This window comes from Oryza sativa, chromosome 11 (genome assembly GCF_034140825.1).
Source record: "Oryza sativa Japonica Group chromosome 11, ASM3414082v1".
NCBI lineage: Eukaryota > Viridiplantae > Streptophyta > Magnoliopsida > Poales > Poaceae > Oryza > Oryza sativa.
The window spans coordinates 19825401-19849072 of NC_089045.1; the positions used below are offsets into that span (position 1 = coordinate 19825401).

General features: G+C 41.0%; 1 protein-coding gene and 1 long non-coding RNA gene across 2 annotated transcripts; both read left to right on the forward strand.

The window, feature by feature from the left end:
- The first annotated feature begins 205 nt into the window (after positions 1–205).
- LOC136353887 (uncharacterized) lies at positions 206–2729 on the forward strand. Its single transcript, XR_010737395.1, has 3 exons — positions 206–642; positions 1229–1309; positions 2446–2729. It is a non-coding gene; the product is annotated as an uncharacterized lncRNA (long non-coding RNA).
- A 6108-nt stretch (positions 2730–8837) lies between these two features.
- On the forward strand, positions 8838–9806 carry LOC4350562 (TPD1 protein homolog 1B-like). Its single transcript, XM_015760333.3, has 2 exons — positions 8838–8975; positions 9065–9806. Exons 1-2 carry the CDS (start codon positions 8912–8914, stop codon positions 9403–9405), a joined length of 405 nt encoding a protein of 134 aa, XP_015615819.1. The 5' UTR covers positions 8838–8911; the 3' UTR covers positions 9406–9806.
- Positions 9807–23672: the final 13866 nt, after the last annotated feature.

A 23672-nucleotide genomic window follows, 5' to 3' on the forward strand; every position in this document is an offset into this window, starting at 1 on the left:
GTTTCCCTTATCCTCTTCTATCTCTTCCTCAAAAAATCCTATTTTATCCCTTTGAATTCGACGCGAATTTGGATTCGTTTTCGAGTTTATCTCTCCACCAAACCCTAGGTTTTCCCGGCGCGATTCCTTGCGTTCCAAGCCCGATCTCTCTCTCCCATGGCTATAAATAGAGTCCCCTCCCTCTCCTCTTTCGGCCGCCGTCTCTCCCTCTCTCTGCCGTCGCTTGTAGCACCGTCGCCGCGTTCGTCTTCTCTGTCCACCGCCGGCAGCCGCTCCAGCCGCCCCTAGCAGCCGCCTCGGCCGTCGACGACCTGTTCCGTCGCATCTCTCGGCTCCGCAAGGTCAAGCTCCACCCCGTCCACCCCTTCCCCGAAGCCAAAATCCACCGAGCTCTATCGTCGCCGTCAACCCGAAGTTCGCTGTCGCGTTTTGATCTCCGGCGAGGCCCCGCTGCACCTCCCGTCGTCCCCTTCGGTCGCCGCCGCCTCCATTGGATTCGCAGCTGCGAGGAGAAAAACGTCCACCATCTCGTCTTCGCCAAAGAACGCCGGAACGCTGCTGTCGTTGTTGACCAGTATCTCGCCACCCTGCGGAGCTCGTCGTCGGCCATCTCCTTCGTCGTTCGTCGCCGCGTAAGTGTTGGTAAGGATTGTCGCGTTCTCCTCTTCCTCCCCGTGCTCTCGGTTTCCACCGTTTGCCATCCTCACCGTCGAATAGAGCCGCCGGCGTCGATCCCGCGTGTTTGCCATGTCATCGCCTTGTCAACTGCTGTCCCTGCCATCTAAGTGCCACGCCGTCTCTCAGATCCCACGTGGCAGCCATCTAAAAAATCAGATCAATCCGAGCCATCCAATTTTTGCCAACTAGGTCAAAGTTGATCTCAGCCGTCTAAAATCAATATAAATCCTGTTATCCCTTTTTAATGGCATATTAGTTCTTTTTACTATACGTCGTCTACTAAATTCATTCCAATAATTTCCAGAGGATGTTTTAGTCTTATATCTCAGTTATAAATTATTTGTAAATTATTTAATTAATTTGGAATAGTCTTTTCTTTAATAGGTTTAATTGGAATTAATCTTGTAAAATTCATAACTAATTCATATGAAGTCAGAATAAGGCCGTTCAATTCTCATAATTCATCTAAAATCATGATCTACATGTTTGTTTACTTTTTATGTACTGTTTATTTGGTTTTTATTAGTCTTTTATTCGTTTTGCGTGTTAGCTTGTCGTTTCCGTCGTTGCGAAGGTCCGTGAGAGCGTCGGAAGTGGTTCAGAAGACTATTTGAAGACCGATTGTTGCAAGGCAAGTCACACAGATCCCAAACACAATCCTTTGAGCATGTTGATTCTATATTTAAATTCTCTATTTATTTCAACTGTGCATTTATTTTCGAATGTCACCGGGTGGTGTGAACATATTCCTTTGTTATGGCCAATTTGCATTGAATACCCTATTCCTTGATACCTTGGGTAATAAATTGATTAGCTTGAACCTTATATATTGGTTTGGTTCAGCTAAATGCTATATATATATAATTGCTTAGCCATGCTTAGAAACATTAGCTTATTAATGGGATGAATCCTACTCCATTATTATTTATGATTATATTTAATGGTAGCTCACGATGGTTGATCGTGTTATGATAATTAATTGATAATTAAAACTTGACAATGGTGGGTTGTGAGCACATGGTTTTGAAGGTCGTGCTTATGACAATTAAGGACCGGTTCGCGAGTTACTGTTGTGAGACATTAACCGTGCCAACCACAAGCTAGCATGGGCAACGGCTTTACCTTTTGTATAGCATGGTTCATTACGGGGTACCAGACTGAGAAGCGGCGAGAAGTCCGTGGGGGTCTCTGGGGAGTCCATGCCTCTGGTTATATTTATAGACGGGGTGATTATGATCTAGGATTGGTGCACTCTGGTGAGTTGTGTTGTGCGAGGGGTACTGTCACAGTTCCTTTCCGAGGTACCGTGGTGGTATTGAGGCGCATGGTGACATGTCGTGGAGCTGTGTCTTGTGGGTACAGTGGTACACCTCTGACCAGAGTAAAACTATTCGAATAGCCATGCCCGCGGTCATGGGCGGGTTGAGCAATGTTTTTCGTGATTAGTCTCACACCTCTCACAATAATTATGGATGCTATAATTAGTAATAATTTTCTTAGCCCCTGGTTTGGAGTTAGATCTGTACAGCCGGGTATGGTTGTTCAGAATGGTTGGGCCTGAGCAGCACGGGTGTGCTGTTCAGTGTTGATTAAAATTGATGATTAAATTACTCTATTGTTTTACTGCTCTTAAATGTTTGCTAAATACTGCTTTTGCAAATGAGCATATATTATGCCATCCTTTGCTATCCTGTGCACTTACATATTTGCTGTGTGGCTTGTTGAGTATGTCATATGCTCATTCTTGCAATAATCAATCAACCTTAGTTGAAGAAAAAGGATCCAGAAGGAGAAGACGTTTGGCTTATACCCTAGTTGAGCTGCCTGTGGGAGTGGAGCTGAAGCCATCGCTAGACCGTTAATTCCGCTGCTATTTTTCTTTTCTTTTGTAAATATGTAACGTTATTATTATGATGGATTTGTATATTAAATTGTCAATTTGTGTACCTCGGTTGATTCCTGGACGAGGATTTTATGCACAAATAAGTTCGGAAATTACTAGTGAATTTCCGGGCGTGACATGGAGGGAGTACCATGATTTCCGATCCTAATTCGCTAGTGATTTTCAAGCCTCATTAAGATGTTATTTTTCAAAAGTTTTAAATGGAGTTTGACAAATTTTAAATATAATCGTTACATATGTACATTTTAAGTTGCCTTAAGATGTTCGAAATTCTTGAAATTCGTCAAGATTGTGAACCCTGTTTACCTCAAATCCTATGAAAAGGTAATAATATGTTGGGGGGAAAGAAAGAGATAAATAGTATTATATACCTTTGTGCCCATGGAAGAGGACAGCAGCGAGGAAGAAGAGCGAGAGGATGGTAGCCTTGACAGTCATTATTTCTGAACACCTGAGGATGGTAGCTGTGTGACTGAATTGATCGATCTTGAACTCTTGATGCGATGAAATGGGCGTAGGGTGTGCGTATATATAGCCGGAGGATAATGGACCAATGGGGGTTATATGTCATAAGAAATCTATGTACAATCGAATCACACTAACTAAGCCAACCAGAGGGGGTGAATGGTTGGTATACCCAAAAACCGAAAACTTTTAGCGGAAATAAAAGTTACCCTCGAAATCGACGGAAGTCAGTCTGACTAAGATTGATATGTCGATCTGACCGAGTAGATGCCGCTAGTCTAACCGGTGTTGAATCTCCGGTCTGACTGCCGAAGTCGCCTGCCACGCCCGTTGCCGCCGCCGGTCTGACCGCCGTGCTCCCGCCGGTCTGACCGCCGCAATGCCGCCGGTCTGACCGCTGGTATATCGCCGGTTAGACCGGTGAAACACAGATCGAAGAACTCTTAAAGTAGATGACGACTTTATTGATTCTCTCCGTGTTTACAAAGTGCACCAACAGCAGTCCTTATAAAAATTTCGACTAAACTCGAAACCCTAACTCAAAACTCAACTCAATTGCTCTCAAAAGCGATACCAGGAAGCCTCACGCTCCCCCTCTATTTATACATGAGTTAAGCAGCCTAAAGCCACGAACCAAACTCATACTATGAGTCCTAAACACCTTAGGAAACCCTCTCGTACAAGAAACAAATTTTACATAACCAATCGTACCAAATTTGGACTCCTTCCAGATTCGACTCCGCATCTCATACGCACACAATACCTCCATCGTATGCCATATATGGAATCTCCATCAACCACGTGCATCAACTCTAACCTAAGTATCCCGCATGATCTCTGACCACCACGGACGTCGTCTTATCCCCAAGCTGACTCCCGGTCCATCACCGCAAATACTCTCCCGAGGCATCGAGTCACCTACACATGAAATAAACAAAGAAACCATATTCCGAGACCAAGCTATCTCCAACTTGACTCATTAGTAGCAAATAACAGTATTACATACGTATAGTATCCATCTAGAAGCCATAATCATGAAATAATCACGGATATCCAAACAAACAACCCGAAACCGAAACCCACACAGAGTCGGCCAGTCAGACCGCGGGCTGGGCTAGTCTGACCGCGCGATACACGCCGGTCTGACCGGCTACCAGAGCCCGGTCTGACCGGTCACATGAAATAACACAGAACCTGCGATTCACCTGTAAATCCAATCATCTCCAAAACCACTTCGTGAATAAATTCCAAATATCAAAACCAATAATCTCAAATGCCAATTGTTCATCACAAAATAATAATCAAAAACACCTTTGATTTTATAATCTATTCGCGATTTATATAGCAGAGATAATCCTGGGATAAAACGCTTTCAATTTCAGCTATATATATATGTGTTCTCGTGATCAATGGAGTTTAGTTTGGAACGTACTTGTTAGTTCTTGGCTATAAAAAGGCGATATCCTTTTTACTCCGTAACCGTTTCTTATCCAGGTGGTGATAACGTCCAAGCTAGTAGAGGTAAGGATGAAAACGATCTAAAACGATATTATATTTTATTATATTTTAAAAAAATGATACTGGTATGATTGAAAGTTTAAATTTAACTATTTAGTGAAAACTTCAATATGACATAGACAAAATCAGAAAAAACTGAATTTTACAATCCGAAACAATTGATAATAAGATCATTTCTATTATTATTTACGAAAATGGTATACGTCGAAAAATTTATGTACCATTTTCATGCTAACTAGAGAAAGATACCATGAGCATGATCTTTTTTAATAAAATCACCGCGCAATAAATAAAAGAATCTAAAGCTATTTGTGTTTCCCTTCTAACTTACTACCGTACCAGCGTGGACACAATATTCCCCAAACGTACGCAATTATTTAGCTAACTAGATGTGTACCCCGCGCGTTGCTGTGGGAGAATTGTGTGATAATATAATATATATGAGTTGTAAAATTTTCTTTCTTACCTATTGTACGATTTTTTCCATGTGTTTATATATATATATATATATATATATATATATATATATATATATATATATATATATATATATATATAGATATTACTTTTATCAATTATTCATAGGTTATAAATGATTGGGTTGTATAGTGTGTCTTTTGGGGGAAGAGATGCAATTTATACCCTTGATGAATCATCTAAAGACTAAAAACAATTGAGGTGATGTAACTTTATGAGAGAGAAGAGAATTAGCATTAAATGTACTTAGTGAGGATGAGCTTCGTAGATATATAGTATACATGGAAAGCCATACCATGACATCTCTATCGATCAATAATTGCATGCATTACTCAATGAATGTGAAAAGGTAGGCAGTGGTCACGGCAATAATAAGCTAAACTAGTATTTACATGAATCCCTGGTTAAGTAGTGGCATGCATTACGATAGAAACCCCCTAACTCCCCCGCAAATGCAGTTCTCTTAATCATTTCTTCGCTTGTGCATGCCATCGCATTCTATGTACATGGTGCTGGAAAAGAAAAAGGTCGATGGGTGTGGTTTGACTACAACTAGCTGAAATGCATTTGGATATCATCCCTTTTTGATGGGTGTGGCTTCGACCATTTCAGGAGCAGGCAACTAGTAAACTATAGATCGACATTTTTTTTCACGATCGTCTAGTTGATATACAAGTTTTCGTTGCAAACTTCAAGATATTTCACTATGAAGGATAACCAAAGATCAAAACGTTGATTCAAAATTTTATTGCATCGAAGAATTGCATTTCATCGTTGAGTGAGTAAACGTTGCTACGAAGGTACCACCGACCAGAGGAATGAGATAAACAGAAAATAGTGTATGAGCACAATTAGTTCTCGTATCATTTTTATACCAAACAGATAACCGATATGAGCCCAACATTTAGGTAAGCTAACACTGGTTGGGCTTGGATTACAAAATTCAAAACCATATATTTTGTCATTGGGCTCCCCAGCTCTGTGTATACTGTTAAGGAATAAGTTCAATTTAGGTCCCTTAGCTTGACAGCAATTTCGATTTTTGTTCTTGAACTGAAATACCAGATGCAACGGGTCTCTCATCTACCAATACCGGTGCAATGTAGGTCTGATGATAGTACAACAGGTGGTTTCGTCCGACGTGACAATTTAACCCGAGTTAACAGCGCTGAGTCAACGTGGGCCCCATCCCTCATCGGACAAAACCATCCGCTATACTTCTACGGGACCTGCATTACATCGGTTTTGATAGTTGATAGACCCGTTGTATCTAGTATTTCGGTTCAAGGATAAAAATCGAACCATCTGTTAAGTTAAGGAACCTAACTTGAACTTATTCCTAGTGTAATATATGTGGGCTTTTCTCAGTTATTGGGCTTGGCCCGGCCCAACAATATTTAGTCAAACTTTTGAGCTATGAGTTATGAAGCCCTTGAATTTCTCTTTATCCCTGTTACTCAGGTGCATGCCTCAACCCTTCTCATCTATTTGCATCATCCTAACTCCTAAATGTTCAATTCTAAAAAGAAAAATGCAAATGCCAAGTTATATGTACCAACCAGATCGCTTAAAAACTAGCAGGAAAAAACAGACAATTTACTTATACTCCAACACAACAGGATATTAATTTTGCTAAAATTATGATGCCACATATCTAACTTGATTTCAGTTATGTTTTGCTTACGAGATTGCTTTCTCTCATATGTAAGTATTTCTCTTCCAAATGGATAATCAATTACTTTTAATCCTAATTCTCTTATTCTCTTATACAGTGTGTATATTAGAGAAATTATAATGTAATTATTGAAATTTACGGTGTAACTACTGGATAAGTTTTAAAATTTTATGGTGTATAAATATGTGTAATTTACGGTGTAAAAAAAACTATTTTTAATTATTAGTTTATTAAAAAATAGATATAAAATGTTTCTCTTTAATCCCAGAGATAAGATAGCATGCAGCCTCGTCATGGATCAAAGCACAGACAAGTCAAAAGCTCGGAGTAATGGCCATGGCCGGGTCATTGTCCAGCAGGTAGACTCGAGAAGACTCTGCTCCAAACTGGCCGGCGGATACATCCAAGCTCCAAGCAACCAACCGCAATGTGAAAGCGCGTGAGTTGACTGACCTACTAGCTTGTAATTAACAATGTGAAAAACCTATTAACAAGCTCATCACTTCCCATTGGATGGAAGGCCTTCATCAGCAGCTGATCTGTGCAAGCAGACATTTATGCAGGAGATATACAGATGCAACCGTTGTATCATGTCAGTTGTATATTTGGTTCTGCAGATTTTGTCCTTGTGAGCCGTGAGAGAGAGAGGACGGTTCTTGAAAGGGGACCATATGGTGATGTTGAGTTGTTTTCGCAGCATCACATGGAGAGATGACTGCATGGAAATTTCCTCCCAAGACTTGTGCTCAAGTCTTCTTCTGAACAGTGTTGCATTTGGAGAGATTAATTGTGAGACTGAATTGACTAATTGACTTGAGCTTCCATGCACCAACGTTTCTGTGTAAATATGTGCAACCGATTGCTTCTTTTACAGCGCAATGATCGATACACGCATTGGCCACATTACTAAATGTTATACTACATTTGCTTTACAAAAGAGGGAAATAAAAACAGGCCAAGTTACAAATTAAAGTGCTGCATGCACATTTGTGATTTATATATCTGTTTTGTTATGTTGAAGCATGACACTATGTTGTTCATGTGAACCATGGCTGCTACAGGCTATTCACTGAATATTAAGGATTTTTCAAATGGATAGTGCTCACAATCTTGAAGTACCATCCATCTACCTGAAAGTAGATTAAAAGTAATGCCAAGAAAGGCCTTTACATCAAACAATTTGCTGAGAACTTCGATCGTATCCCTTCACAAGATCCAAAGTTGCACCAATCTACTTACTTACTTGCTCACTTATTTATCTTTTCCAGCCTCTTTTTTCTCTGAAGAGAAAAAAGAAGGCAGGTGACAGAGACCTGAGGCACACAAAGTAGGAGAGCTGTAGAATTATCAACCTGGTTAAAGCCTCCCTGCCCTGCACTTGTTGATACACTTTATCAGGATTAATTATTGGTCTACACCTCACTTCAGTGATGCCCTGTCTAGTTTATAAAGGCTATGTTTAGATTCAAAGTTTGGATCCAAACTTCATTCCTTTTCCATCACATCAACCTGTCATACACACACAACTTTTCAATCACATCATCTCTAATTTCAACCAAAATCCAAACTTTACGCTGAACTAAACACAGCCAAAATAAAACTTTTCACCCATCACATCGAATGTTTGGACACGTGCACGAAGAATTAAATATAGGAAAAAAATTACACAGTTTGCGTGTACATTGCGAGACGAATCTTTTAAGTCTAATTGCGCCATGATTTGACAATGCGTTGCTACAGTAAACATTTGGTAATGATGGATTAATTAGGCTTAATAAATTTATCTCGTAGTTTTCTGGTGGAATATGTAATTTGTTTTGTTATTAGATAACGTTTAATACTTTAAATGTGTGTTCGTATATCTGATATGATACCTAAAATAAAAATTTTTGCCATCTAAACCGGGCCTCAGCATGCTAATCTTGTACTAATCTGTGGACCAAAAATCACAGGGAGCAGCTGCACTACTAGTAGTATACACAGTAGCATGACTTGTAATCTTGTAGGGGCCTAATTTGACTTGAGAAGCATATCACCATTTGATTTTGTGCACTCACCTGCCTGCCTTCACCTTTTTTCCCCTCCCCCTATAAATACATATAAATACAGGTTGATCATATCGCTTCTCCTCTTCCATCTCACAGAGCTTCCAAATTCCAAGAACTGAAGAAAAAACTTTCAAGAACATCTGAAACATGGCACTGCCCATCAAGCTTCTCCTAGTCTCTGCATTTCTCTCCCTCCTCCTCCTGATCCAAGGTAGGATACATCTTTCTTGCCGGTTCTTGGTGTTCTCTGATCAAAGACACCATGCATCCATCTTTGTTTCTGACTGGCTGTGGAATTAGGCGCGGCGGCGAGGTCGTCGCCGGCGGCGGGGAAGTGCGCGGCGGCGAGCGTGGAGGTGGAGCAGGCGAACACCGGCGAGAAGGCGGGGTACGACCCGGTGTTCGAGGTGACGGTGCGCAACCGGTGCGCGTGCGCGGCGCGCGGCGTGCGCCTCCGCTCCGAGGGGTTCGCGAGCTCCGTCGCCGTCGACCCGCGGCTGTTCCGCCTCGACCGCGACGCCGGCGACTACCTCGTCGGCGACGGCCGCCGCATCGAGCCCTCCGCCGCCGTCACGTTCCGCTACGCCTGGGACCGCGCCTTCCGCATGGCGCCGGCCGCCCTGCTCGACGACTGCTCCTGAAAAACCAACCATCATCGATCGTCCACTGATTGATTCTCTGATCGAGATTCAAGAACAACCGGTGATAAATGTGTTTATTAGCAGCGTGTAGTGACAGTGAATTAAGGAGTAATTAGTAGTAGTATTTACTTAGTTGAGAGTGTTCTTGGGTATTTGCTGGCTTGCTGCTAATGGCATCAATGGCATGAATGATCATTGGGCATTGGCATGTGCTGAAGAACACAAATCGGATTCAGAAAAAAAAAGTGAAAGGTGGATGAGGCTTTTTTGTTTTTAGCTGAGAAGATCAAGTGTCTCAGTTTCAGGTGACGGGAATGTATGGTTTGGTTGGTTGTTTGCTTCCCAGTAAAGGAGCTTAGTGGCTAAGTCTTGGATTAATTTAACCCCTGTGTTCAACTTCATTTTGCAACTCTGAATTCTGTTTTTCTTTTATAGAACTAACTTTGAATTCTGTCAGTCCATGTCTTTATACCTGATTGTCTATGAATCAGTGAATGATTAAGCAACTGGTAGGACCTGATTGACTATGAATCAGTGAATGATTATGCAACTGGTAGGAGTAAGTACTGTGCTAAAATAAACTGAGGGGTTAGAGTTCAGAAAATGATCAGATTAGTATCAGGTGTTTAGTGGCTGATAAGTATTCAGTACAGACTCAGGGAATGGCAGAGGAGCATCCAGATGCTTCTTGGAGCAGCAAACCAAAATGCTTGGAGTATATCTACAGGGAATATTATGCTTGGCACAGCAATAAAGAAATTAGTGCGATACTAACAGAATATACCAACCCAACCCAGGGATTGCACTTTCGATTTCGGCCGAAATTTCGTTCATTCTCGAAATTTTGGGATTTTCAGCACTTTTGGACTGAAATTTCTTAAAATTTTAACATAATTTAACTGAATTTGACTAAATTTTGACCAAATTCACAAAATTTTTATGTGCTTTATGTTTTGTGTAAGACTGTTCCTGTATCCTTTCGGCTTTCTTACAAAGCCGGATCAATGCAAGTTGATCTGTTCTAAAAAAAATTAACAAAATTTTGAGAAAAAAACGAAAATCTCGAACCAAAATTGCAGTCCCTGACCCAACCTGTCTTCACACTAACCGGTAACCACTGATGCAAATACTGTACCAGGTTGGCCAAATAGTCCGACTTAACCAATTTTGGGATCAAGCTGAAGCAATAAGATGTTACAAGTATCACATTTTAATTACTGAAGGAGTTCTGTTATGCCAAAAAAAAAAAGTCACCAACCGACGTTACAAAACTTGTTCATACAAGTTTCAGGTGTTCTTAGCTACTCAGCTGTCAACCACTAGATTTTATATGCCAACGAAATCAGAAGAAACATTGCGAGATATCAAGTTTAGTAGTTAATCTTGGTGTGAAATTGTTGCAAAACTATTTGCAAAGCCTGATGTGAAAACGAACAGCTTTTACAAACCTGAAATGTGCATAACTGTGTATGACACAGCAGATAAGTATACGAATAACAAGTGTCAAATTGGCAAAAGTTAGCATGCCTTTAATCCTCTCAGAAACTCTTCATTAGCTAGGGAGCAACAGCAACTTTAGCCTTCTCTTCCTTAAAAAGGGGACAGAAACAACACAGGATTGGAGGATCTTGTGACAAAAGTTACACGAACAAAGGAGGACCAGGAGATGTTAATTTCACTGCTCCCAAATGCAGAAATTCCATGGGTACAGACAGGTCGTAGCCCATGGTTTGGAGCATTAGATTATTCATGCAGGCCAGTTGGAATCAACATCATGAAAACCAGTTTTGGATTCTTTTGCATCTGTTGCATTCTCGGTCATCTTTAAGCATAACTTGTCCACAAATTGGGCACTAAGTTGTGTTAACTACAGTGTAATGTAAGATAGCCTTTCAGATTTTTCTTTATCCTGTACAGTTTGCACCCTTTGTCCTAGCCAGATTTCGAAAGCCTGAAGAAAAGGGTTTCCATGGTTTATTAAATTTTACGCAAACAAACTAAAACAAATCTGCTTGGCACACATGGAATTCACAGCAGTTCAATATTTCAACACAGAATTGTCCAATTCATCAAAAACAAATGCAAAAGTTCGTCCATTAAGTCTCTACTTCAACTCAAGAACACAAGTACACAACAAGAGATGATTAATCTACACAAAATTAACTACTGTCAATCATATGGCAACACATGTACAGATCCTTTTCTCTCCAATCACATGTTTTGCATGGATGCATCATCCTACATGGCCCCACTAATCACCCAAAGTGTCAGTAGCAATCTAGCATCAGATAGACCAGCTGATAACTTAAAGTCCTCGTCATTATTGGGGGGAAAAGGTTATGGCTTTTCACCCATGCCTGGACCTAACTATGGCCATCCAATTGGCTTAACAAGAAAATTTGTTCAAACTAGTAGCCAAAAGAAGGGGGGTTTGATAGGGTTTGGGCACTATTTGTGTTCTTTGACTAACACAGCCAGTCGGGAGAGAAAAGGGGAGGGAAATATCAGCCTTGTGGTGTTTCTTGGCTGCTAAGGTTCTCCTGAAGGGCCCCATGGACAGTCAAGATGTTAATTCCTAACTAACCATGAGCTTAGATAAAGAAATAAGCTGCTGCACAATGAGTTATACTCCCTCCGTATTTTAATATATCACACCGTTGACTTTTCGACCAACGTTTGACCATTCGTTTTATTCAAATTTTTTGTGCAAATATAAAAATATTTATGTCATGTTTAAAGAACATTTGATGATGAATCAAGTCACAATAAAATAAATCATAATTACATAAATTTTTTTAATAAGACTAATGGTTAAACGTTGGACAAAAAGTCAACAGCGTCATACATTAAAATATGGAGGTAGTATAAATTAACTAGCCGTTGGTGTGCTACTAGCTGCTGCTATTCTCTTTTAATTATATTACCTGATGTTTTGATTTAACTTTTTATTTTAGTTTATTTGAGATCATGCAACTTTAGCCACAAGTTCTTATTTATTTAAATTGAGAAATGAAAGAAAATTGTAATATTAACGAAAATGTTTTCAACAACAAATTCATTGATATAATTAACGTTCAAAAAACAAATCTTGATAGTACTCCCTCCATTTTCAAATATAATGTGTATTTTATTTGGTTAGGACCAACAATTAGTAATAGATATATTTTTTTACATAAAATTGAATTCAGTAGATCCGTATTCAAAATTATTTACTTATGATTATTCTTTTTTATCATATAAATGATATGTTAATAAAGCAATTGTTAGACAAAAATTTGTGCTAACGAAATCAAATATGTATTATGTTCTTAAAATGGAGGGAGTATTATATATATCATGAATGATCAACGACACAGTTTTTAGGGCGTAGAGTAAAAAATAACTAATGAAAGTGGTAATTATTGATTGTGTACTAATGAAAGTGGTAATTATTGATTGTGTACTAATGCTACTACATTTTGTTACGATGGCCACATGTTGCTTTCAATTTAAAATGTCCACGTCGAAACTGGAATTCGGTAGTAATAAACAGGGAAGTGCATCAGACATAAAAGTGTATGGATGCAGAGAAAAGTATTTAGATAGGTTTAGACGCTCTTAATGAGAGATAATACCCTACTCCTGTTTGGGAATTCGAATCCGCCGAGTTGTGTATTGATCTGATGATCTGGTTGTGAATACCCCAAATGGGTGTGTCCTACCCTACTCCTATTTGGGGATTTAAATCCACCGAGTTGTGTATTGATCTGACGATCTGTTTGTGAATACTCCAGATAATGGGTGTCCTGCCCTCATTATATAGGCGAAGGAGCAGTCTTACAAGATAGAAACTTATTAGTATACGGTTTAAGTTTCCTATATCTAATTTTCAAAGATAACAAACTAGGACTACAAGCGGTTTCTTGATACACAAGTATACGTAATACCCAAGTTATAGTTTTATACATATTTTATATACATGATCTATTCCTATAACCAATCGGATAGCCCAGCCATGTGGATATGTAGTACCCATAATCTCGACCATCCAGTGGCTGAGAGTTCCAGAGAATTTGATATGACTACTACTTTGCACTGATTGCTTCAGTTCTCGGGGATTTAAGGAGAGAATGGAGATTGATGGGGGATAGTTTTTTTCATTAAGTGTGAGCCCATTTTTAAGATAGAGAAGAGGTAAAATCCAATTAATTGTAATATAGAGAACTCTTATTTTCTCTCTAATACGGGTATTATATATATAAACGTGAAAATACATTCAGTTAGCACACAAAATTGGAGCAGTTTTTTCATTTAAAATTATCAGATATAACTAGCATCTTAAGTCACGCGTGTTCACACCATTATGACTTCTCCATCTATTAAATATATTTATATATTATTTATGTTAATGGACAAAAATATTGAATAACAATTAATAATGCATATGTTTTTACCACATTTTTTAAGAAGTGTAGCTATAACATTAATGGATTTATATATTTTGATTTGTCATTAAGAATATCATTGTAACAACAAATAATTTATTGACCATTACCTCCTACAATATCTAAATGCATCAATTGTAGTAATAATGCAAATAGCCATATTTCTTACGCGTTGCGATTTGTCATCACCAGATGAGAAGTATCTATACGTTTTTTTATCGTAAATCTTATAGTCATAAGATTTAAATAAACTTTACAAAATTTATTATGCCGTCCATGTCACATGTTTCTTTAAATTTTAAACTGTAGTGAAGTAATCGATAGTATTAGGTTATATAACTATTCATATTTTCACGGGTACTTGTTATTGTTGATACAATAGAATTAATATTGAATACTCATTGATGATTATTTTATAAGGATAATTTTGAAGATATTTTTTTTATTCTCATATATTTGTTACCACACATTTTATGGGAAGTGCTTGAAGGGTTTAGAACATCCCATGACACTATTTACTTTTTCTAACTTATTTTTCTCTCTTTTATCTAATGGTTCACTTCATTCAAATCGTGCACCCAACGGTTGATATTTATTTGATGACATGGCTCATCCTGTGGAATGTGGATCACAAAATTGGAGCAATTTTTTCATATAAAATTTTCAGAGATAAAGTGGCCAGCCCAAAGAGGTATAATCCTATACCTCCGGTCCATTTAGTCAAACAAGACTGGCCTGCCGCTCTCTTTGGTGGGACTTTGCCGGGCCATTAGCTCTATGGGCCACAGAAATGTGGCTGGACCCCTCGAGGTAGGATGCGTGAGCAGGAACAGCGAATCGAGCATAGCGCGCACGGATTAGCGAAAATTGTTCGCGAAAAATTTTAGTTCGGATCAGCGAAAATTAAGGAAAAAGTCCACTTAACCATAAAACCGGGTAGAACAACTCCCCTAACTATTAAAACCGGTGCAATTTAACTCCCTCGGCGGTTTTAGAGGACGGTTTCGCTGACGTGGCGGTGATGACCTGGTTTCGTCCCATGTGGCGTTGACATTACACTTATGTGGCATTAAAATTAGGAAAAAGTACGAATTACCCCCCCGAACTATCACAGTCGTCCGAATTACCCCCCAAAACCACAAAACCGGACATTCTTCACCCCCAACTATGCAAACCGAACGAATTACTCCACTCGACCCAATCCGCGTTGGTTTTGGTCTACGTGGCGTACGCGTGGCAGCCCAGTCAGCATTTTATTTTTTTAAATGTGGGACCCACCTGTCATAGACTCATAGTCTCTCATCTCTCTCTCCTCTCACTCTCTGTCTCTCTCACTCATCCTCTCTCTCTCGCACAGGACAAGCGGCAGCGGCGGCGCACACGGCGGGCGGCGGCGCGGGTCAAGCAGCAGCGGCGGTGCACACGGCGGGCGGCGGAGCGGGACGGCACAGGACGGGCGGTCGGCAGGGGCGCACGGGTCAAGCGGGAGCGACGGCGCGCACGGCGGGGGGCGGCGCAGGACGGCCGATGGGCAGGGACGGGCAAGCGTGCGGTCGGCGCGGACGGCGGCGCTCATGGCGGCGCGGGGACGGGCGGGGGCAGGTGGGCGGGCTGTCAGCGCGCATGGCGGCACGCACGGCGCAGCGGAGACGCGGACAGGACGGTGGCCAAAGGCGGCGGCGAGGCGGGGGAGGGGGTGGGGCTGCGCATGTGGAGGCGGAGGCGAAGAGGGCGCTTGCGGCGGCAATGGGCGGCTGAGACAGAGGCGGGCGCTGGTGGCGGCGGCGGGCGGCTGAGGCGGACGCAGAGCGGGCGGCCGGTAGCGGAGGCAGAGGGGGCGGCCCGCCACCCGTTCCCGCGCCCCTGCATCGGCGCCGCCCTACCCCCCCTCCCCCGCCTCGCCGCCGCCTCTAGCCACCGTCTTGTCCGCATCTCCGCCGTGCCATGCGTGCCGCCATGCGCGCCGCCATGCGCGCCGACAGCCCGCCCACCCGCCCTCGCCCGTCCCCGCGCCGACCGCCCGCCCGCTCGTCCCCGAGCCGCCATGAGCGCCGCCGTCCGCTCCATTCGCGCCGACCGCCCACCTACCCGTCCCTGCCCACCGCCCGTCTCGTGCCACCGCGCGCCGTGCGCGCCGCCGCTGCCGTATGACCGGCGCGCCCCCGCTGCCGTATGACCGGCGCGCCCCCGCCCACCGCCTATCCCGCGCCGCCGCCCACCGTGTGCGCCGCTGCTGCCGCTTGTCTTGCGCGCGAGAGAGAGGATGAGTGAGAGAGACAGAGAGTGAGAGAGATGAGAGCCTATGACAGATGGGTCCCATATTTTTTAAAAAAATAAAATGCTGACTGGGCTGCCACGCGTACGCCACGTAGACCAAAACCACCACGGATTGGGTCGAGGGGGGTAATTCGTCCGGTTTGCATAGTTGGGGGTGAAGAATGTCCGGTTTTGTGGTTTGGGGGGGTAATTCGGACGACCGCAATAGTTCGGGGGTGGTAATTCGTACTTTTTCCTTAAAATTAAAAAAAATATATAGGACCCATTTGTCAATAACACAAAAAAATATATTGTGAGCCCCGCCGACATGTGAGACCCACATACCATTGTCTTCTCCCTCCTCCCTCTCTCTCCCTTTACTCTCTCTCTCTCTTTCTCTTTCCCTTCAGTCCTCTACTGGGAGGGAGGGCCGGCGGTGGTGGGCGGGGGCCTAGCGGTGGCAGTGGCAACAATGGGCGGGCGAGGGCCGAAGCGGGCGAGTGTCAAAAACCACACTTATCTCCCCCCGTTCTCTTTCCTTTCCTTGTTTCGCACACGGGCGCAGGAACTCGACGCCATCTCTATGGAGGCGAGCAGCGATGATGGCGAAGGAAGCGGCAGAGACGGCGGCAAGCACCAAGAGGAAGAGGCGTTGCCGATGAGGCTGGTGTCGACGCCGTCTCCCTCACTCTCATGCCCTCTGCTGCGCCGCATAAACGGGCCGTTCGGTGAACGAGGGAGCGGGGCGGCGGTCAGCAGCAAGATGAGGGAGAGGGGTGGGCGGCGGTCTTCGGCTCCCTGACGCCTTTGCCGGCTAGACCACGCCAACCCCGTTGCATCGATGCGGCCCATGGACTCTACCATTGACCGGGGGACCACTCCCCAACTTTGTCTCCGGAGGGCAGGCCCGCCCGCCGCCGGTACCATCCTCCACATCCCAAAGTCGTCGCTACATGCCGCCAGCCAAATCCCGTCCCGATCACGCCTCAGGCACTGCCGCCGTGGATCTAGCTCTGACAATAGGTCACCGCTTCCTCGGTGTTCACAACATCCGTCTCCCCTAACCGCCACCGCGGAGGGGGGGTTAGGGGGTAGGGGGCAGGGCCCTCCCTATAGCTCTGGACTCTGGTCACCAGTGGCAGCTACGTACCCGTTGCCACCGACCGACATGCCCTTGTGCTCCCATTGCCGCAGCAGCCGCAGTCGATGCCCTCGCCGCCACACTCTTGCCACTTGACGCCGTCGCACTCTTGCCACTGGACGCCGCCGTCGCCAGCGCCGGGGCGGAGGAGGCCGAGAACCCTCGACCTCGCTCACCCGCCGCTAGGGGCCACACCCACCTCCATCACCCGTAGAAGACCGAAGGGAAAGAGAGAGAGAGAGTTAAGGGAGAAGAGGAGAGAGGATGGTATGTGGGTCCCACAATATATTTTTTTGTGTTAATGACAAATGGGTCCTAAATATTTTTAAAATTTTCAATGCCACATAAGCGCCACGTCAACGCCACATGGGACGAAGACCAGGTTTACACCACCACATCAGCGAAACCGCTCTCCAAAAGCTTCAAGAGAGTCAAATTGCACATATTTCATTAGTTGGGGGAGTCGTTCTACTCGGTTTTCTGCTTAATGGGTATGAATTAGATTTGGCCTATTTTTAATTGAGTAAAAGTGACTTTTTCCAAAATTCAAACCTGAACCATTTGGCTACATGTTGGGTTGGTCTACAAAACCTTCTGGACCCAAATATAAAGGGACGGACCGAAGGTCTAATGCGGTAATGCCTTCTGTAAGCCCATCAAAACCTGTGTTTGTAAGGAGTATTTATGGTACAATGGCGGGGGGGGGGGGGGGGGGCAACAATACGCAAGAGTACAACCACCATTTCTATTTTTTAACTGCCATGTTATACATTTTACTGTCTTCTTTGCCTTTAATATCCCCCCTCTTCATGATTCAAAAAAAATTGTATAATTGGCCAACTGGAGCGCCTAGGTCTACCAAAGATTGATTTTATTTGGAGCCAGTATATTTTGTTGGTGAATCTAATGGTGCCGTAATGATAGGGTTTTGAACCATAATAAATTGTCTAATATTATGCAGGTTATCTTCATGTGTTTCAATTGACTTTACTCTTAGGCTGTGTTTGGAACTCCCAAGTTCCCAACCCCTCTCCCTCGTTTTCCGTGCGCACGCTTTTCAAACTGCTAAATGGTGTGTTTTTTTCAAAAAGTTTCTATACGAAAGTTGCTTAAAAAAATCAAATTAATCCTTTTTTTAAAAATAATAGCTAATACTTAATTAATCACGCTCTAATGGACTGCTCCGTTCTCCGTGTGGGGAGATTGGGTTCCCAACCCTACTATCCGAACACAGCCGTAGTGTGTCATGCTTTCACAGGAACAACAGGATATTTGTGCACTGCTACTACACATTTGAAATTGGTAGTCAAGAAGCTTTTATTCTAGTTGTGATGACACAATACCTACAGAATTTCGTGCAAGAATAAATATGATTTTGAAAACGTTATTTCAGTTGATCCTTTTATTAGCAGAAGTTGGGGGTTTAATTTGTCCACTTCCTCACGACTATTTTTAGTTCTTCTTGTTGGTTGTGAGCCCGTGGACAGAGGCCGGAAATGTAACCCATTTCCATTATCTGACACAATAAAATGCTGGGAAAAAATATCACCTCCTTCCCTCCTCTCCCTCTCTATATTGCCAAAGAGGGGCTCTCGCCGACGAGCTCGCTGTTATCAGACGAGGCCAAAGAGGAAGCGACGTCACGGTTCAAGGTATGGATAACAGGTCTGATATCTACTCCCTCCGTCCAAAAAAAACAATCTAGGAGGGGTCACTACGAGACAAAAGGAGGTCCAGATTCATTGTGAGATGTCACATCCCCTTCTAGGTTGATTTTTTTTGGACAGAGGGAGTACATACTAGTGTTAACTAGGAAGATAGCCCGCGCATTCGCGCGGGCATGTGTCGTAGACTATGTTTTAACATCTACAATATATGATTTCTCCATAAATTGTTTTCATTAGCAATGGTTTTATAATTTTCTAACCTAGCTATTAGTTGTCTTTATAACATATCATATTTAATTAATCCCTACAAGCAATTATTTATAATATTCTTCATCATCTAAAAAGTAGGTAGACATATTTTGTGTTAGAAAACATGTATAGCAAATTAAGTGTAAATTCAAAAGTAAGATGTTTTTTTAATTGGATGTAGGTTGTCATTGTTTATTGATGGATAAATTGGGTGGGATATGAGGCTCCACTAAATGTATGGGTTTATATAGCCTAATATTATTGTTTAGTTTGATAGAGAATCCATATGTGAACGTTCCATGTAGAGTGTGCGTGAGACTCCATGCAACCTAGAGTGAATAATATTGGATGAAGAAATATAGTTGTGCAATATATTATTTTGGAAGATGATGTATTATGAATACACGCTTGTCTTTTAATATGATATAGATATAGTGGCTGGAAATAATGGGTTCATCGGTTTAAAAAGGCCTAGGAGGATTTATGGGGTAACATGTGGAGACTTTATATCAAAAAGAAACCATTATCTAAAATTGATTAGATGAAATATAAAATAAAATTATAAATATAGCTTAAAATTATGGTCTTTTTAATATTTGTTTCTCTCTTTAGTTTAGTAGCTGGAAATAGGGAGGAGACTGGAGAGAAACGAATAGCATAGAACTCGAATAAGATATGAGAAAGGGTTCGCAGTACAATAGTGTTATGTGCATGTGATTGGAGAGGGAGGTGGAGGGTACATTATTTTTTTTCAATCTTTGTAAACAATCTAAGTGAGAACCTATGATTTGTTGTTTTCTCATTCTAAGAATCTTTAAGACATGACATGTGGTGGCTTAAGTTTTTTTATAAAGAGAAAGGTGATCTAATAGTTAAAAATAATAGGGCATCAAATTAAGTGGAAACCGATGGATAGATATATACTTTATTTTTTCTTTGAATTTCAGTTTTTTCAAAGTTTTAAAATATCATACATGGTGGCTTAAGAGTGCTATAGAGCACATTTAATCGATCTTTACTATGTAAAACGATTCAAGAATATATAATATGCGTTGTCATGTTTTTCAATATTTCGTTGTTATTTGGTAAGGAGATGTTGTTTTTATTGAGGTAGATTTAATGCGTTCATCTGTTTGAATTATTTATGTCTTTAAATCCAATTGTTAAAATTATAGCTCCACTGATTTAAATGAAAATTGATGAAATTATAAGTCCACCAATTTAATTGAAAACTGATGGTTAGATTTGTTTTCTTCATAATATTTTTTATAATTAGAATTTTTATTTATAAAATAGGAAGGTATGAGAAAGAATTATTGAAGATGGAGAAAGTGTATGTATGGATACTTACGTGTGTGGGGTGGTGGGAAGGGTGGGCTAGTGGGGAGAGAAGAGTTGTGCCGGTGGGAGACAAGCGATGGATGTGGATTGTGGTTTCTTTTAAGAAAAAAAAAAGATAAATCTAATAGTTGAAAATAGATGGTTTACCGATTTATTATAATTCCATGTGGTGGTTTAGTAGTGTTTATAGGTGTACCACGTGGCAGTATAGGAGTGTTTGTATACTTTTAGCATATAATTTTTTTTTATTTTTAAATGGTAATTAGGATGACATGGCACGCCCTAGAAATTATTCTTTTCCGTAGAAGTTTACCACGGTTGAATCATTAAGTTTTTTAAAGACACCATGGATCTAAATTTAGATGTGTTCGCAAATTTGATGATTATTTAGGGTGCTTGTTGTTTAGCCAGTAAAAGATAAATCTCGTAGAGCTTTGCAGGATGAAAACACGTGCACACCCTCATTTGTAGCAGACCTAATGCTAATTGCATTGATAATCCCTAGCAAGAATAGGTTAGCCTATTTGGATAACCAAATTAAAGCAAGAAGCACGCACGTTGAAAACCTATATATTCAATGTTTTGATTTCTCTGCATCGTTGTGGTTTATTATATAACTTAGTAACAATTATGATCACTTAAGTTTTTATATGGGGTTGCTAGCTATAAAATAGGAAATTCACCAGAGGGAGGAGTACATATATGTAGAGAGAGGAGATTTCTTTTATTAGAAACAGATCCTTGAGATATATATCTAATGGTTAGAAATAATAGATTCACCGGCTTATAAGTTATAACGGATGGTCATATTTTTTTTAATTTTTTCTCATAATTTTTAAGATTTTTTTGTAATTTATTAGAGTGCCACATGATGGCTTAGGAGAGTATGTAGGATGTCACATGGCGACTTGAGTACGTTCGTAGAAAGCTTATGGACTTGTGCGTAGAATACAACTCGAAATAGCATATATTTTTTACAACTAATGGCTGAAATTATTAATTTAGTTTTTATCTCATGAGAGTGAAAAAAAAAGAAAAAAGAAAAGAAGGGAAGGGGGGACACGTACTTACGAAGTATGTACGTACATGCACGTACACGTACGGGATGGATCGACATAGAACGTGGCGCTTTCTAAATATACATTTATTTGGTATTTTTTTATGTTAGATCTGACGGTCAAAAAAAAATATGGTTCTACCATATTAAATAAAAATCAATGGTTAGATATTATATTTATTTTAGAATTTTTCTAATTTATTAGAGCGCCACTTGACGGCCTAAGAGCATTTATAGAGATGACATGTGACGGTTTAGGAGCGTTTGTAGGAAGTTTAATGGAGTTAATAATTGTAGAAAATCTTATTTTGTCGTTGATTTTTTTTTTCATTGGTGTTAGAGGTACATATCACATATGTATTTCCTGCTTTTATTTTTTTTCCGTAAGTACGTGTGTACTTATTTTTTCTTCTTCTTGGGAACAGTATAGGTAAACTTTGTTTGTGTTTAACGTATGGACGTGCAGATATATATCATGATGTGTACGTATACATGAGTTCTTTTAATAACAAATCTAATGCCACCAATTTAAGTAAAAATCGACGGTAAGATCATATAGTGCCATGTGGCAACCTAGGAGCGTTTGTAGATGTGCCACGTGGCGGCTTAGGAGCGTTTTTAGGAAATTTAATGGACTTTTAGTATATAATAATAGATAGATAGATAGATAGATAGATTAGTACTCCCTCCGTCCCATAAAAAATCAACCAGTGCCAGATGTAACGCATCCTAGTACTGGATGTCCAGATTTATATAGTACTGGGATATATCACATCCGATCATAAATTTGTTTTTTATGGGACGAATGTAGTACTACTCCTACTACACATCGTTGTCAATCCTTATAGCTATTGATCTGATACTTCGGATCAAAAATCAAAAGTTAGAGTAAAGTTTAACCACTACAAACTATGCTAGCTAAAGAGAGAAAATAAAAGGAGAGTAGCAGATACAATAGCCAAATATAAGAAAAGGAAAATCGAACATGACCCATGATTAATTGATAAAACCTCCATCCCAATATATTAAAACCTATGACTGGATGGGATGTCCAGATTCATAGGACTATAGAAAATGTCCCATCCAGTTCTAGGTTTTAATATATTAGGACGGAGGAGGATCAAGATTCATAGTAATATAGAAAATGTCCTATCCAGTTCTATGTTTTAATATATTGGGACGGAGGGAGTAGGTAGCGCGTAGGCTCGACCAGCAAGCAAATTAATGCCCGAGTTAAGGCGCGCACTTGCGGCGCGTTCAGGCGATGCTACCTTGCTGCTAACCCTGAAATTTCTTAATAGACTCGACCGGCCAGCATGACAGCATCTTATCATTGAAACTTGATAAAATTCTTTTCTGGACTCGATTATCACGCGGTGCCTGCGCACATTAGCTATTCGTTGACCTCGAGTGCGACCATGGAAGCACATTAGCATTTGTATATTAGAAGCTTGCTAGTTTGGTACAAGCTTCTAATTAATCTGCCAAATGGTTATCTTCTTTTAACATGCTCTGTTATATTGAACAAATGTGCTCATGTTCTCATCTGCCAAATGGTTATCTTCTTTTACCACGAAATTCAGTCATTCCTTTACACGATCACCCTGGAATGACAGTGTAAGTAAACTATTTATAAGATCGCTGCACGTAATTAAGGTTGTATGATTGGGTTGATCCCGAGCCTTCCTCAAATTCTAGTTGGTCACTGAGTAGGCTAAACAAGGATGCAATAATGCATAGCTGAGCTGGAATGGTCTCTCAGCTGAATTTATCGAAATCTAACCATGTACAGACAGCCGCTAGCCAAAGATGCAGTTATGCTCATAGTAAAATTTTTTCACCATATCACATCAAATGTTTAGATACATGTATGGAGTATTAAATATAGGTAAAAAATAATTACACAGATTGCGTATAAATTGTGAATCTTTTGAGCCTAATTACTCCATGATCTGACAATATGGTGTTACGGTAAACATTTGCTAATGATAGATTAATTAGGCTTAATAAATTTATCTCGTAGTTTACATCTGCAACATTTGCTAATTTGTTTTGTTATTAGTCTATATTTAATACTTTAAATGTGTGTCTGTATATCCAATGTGACATGCCAAAACTTTTCACTTCTGGAT

What these genes read in the sequence shown, in the direction of transcription:
- LOC4350562 (XM_015760333.3), top strand. Translation starts at nt 8,912, where the DNA reads ATGGCACTGCCCATCAAGCTTCTCCTAGTCTCTGCATTTCTCTCCCTC. An exon ending in CCTCCTCCTCCTGATCCAAG is followed by an intron (nt 8,976 to 9,064) that starts GTAGGATACATC and finishes CTGTGGAATTAG; the next exon opens with GCGCGGCGGCGAGGTCGTCG.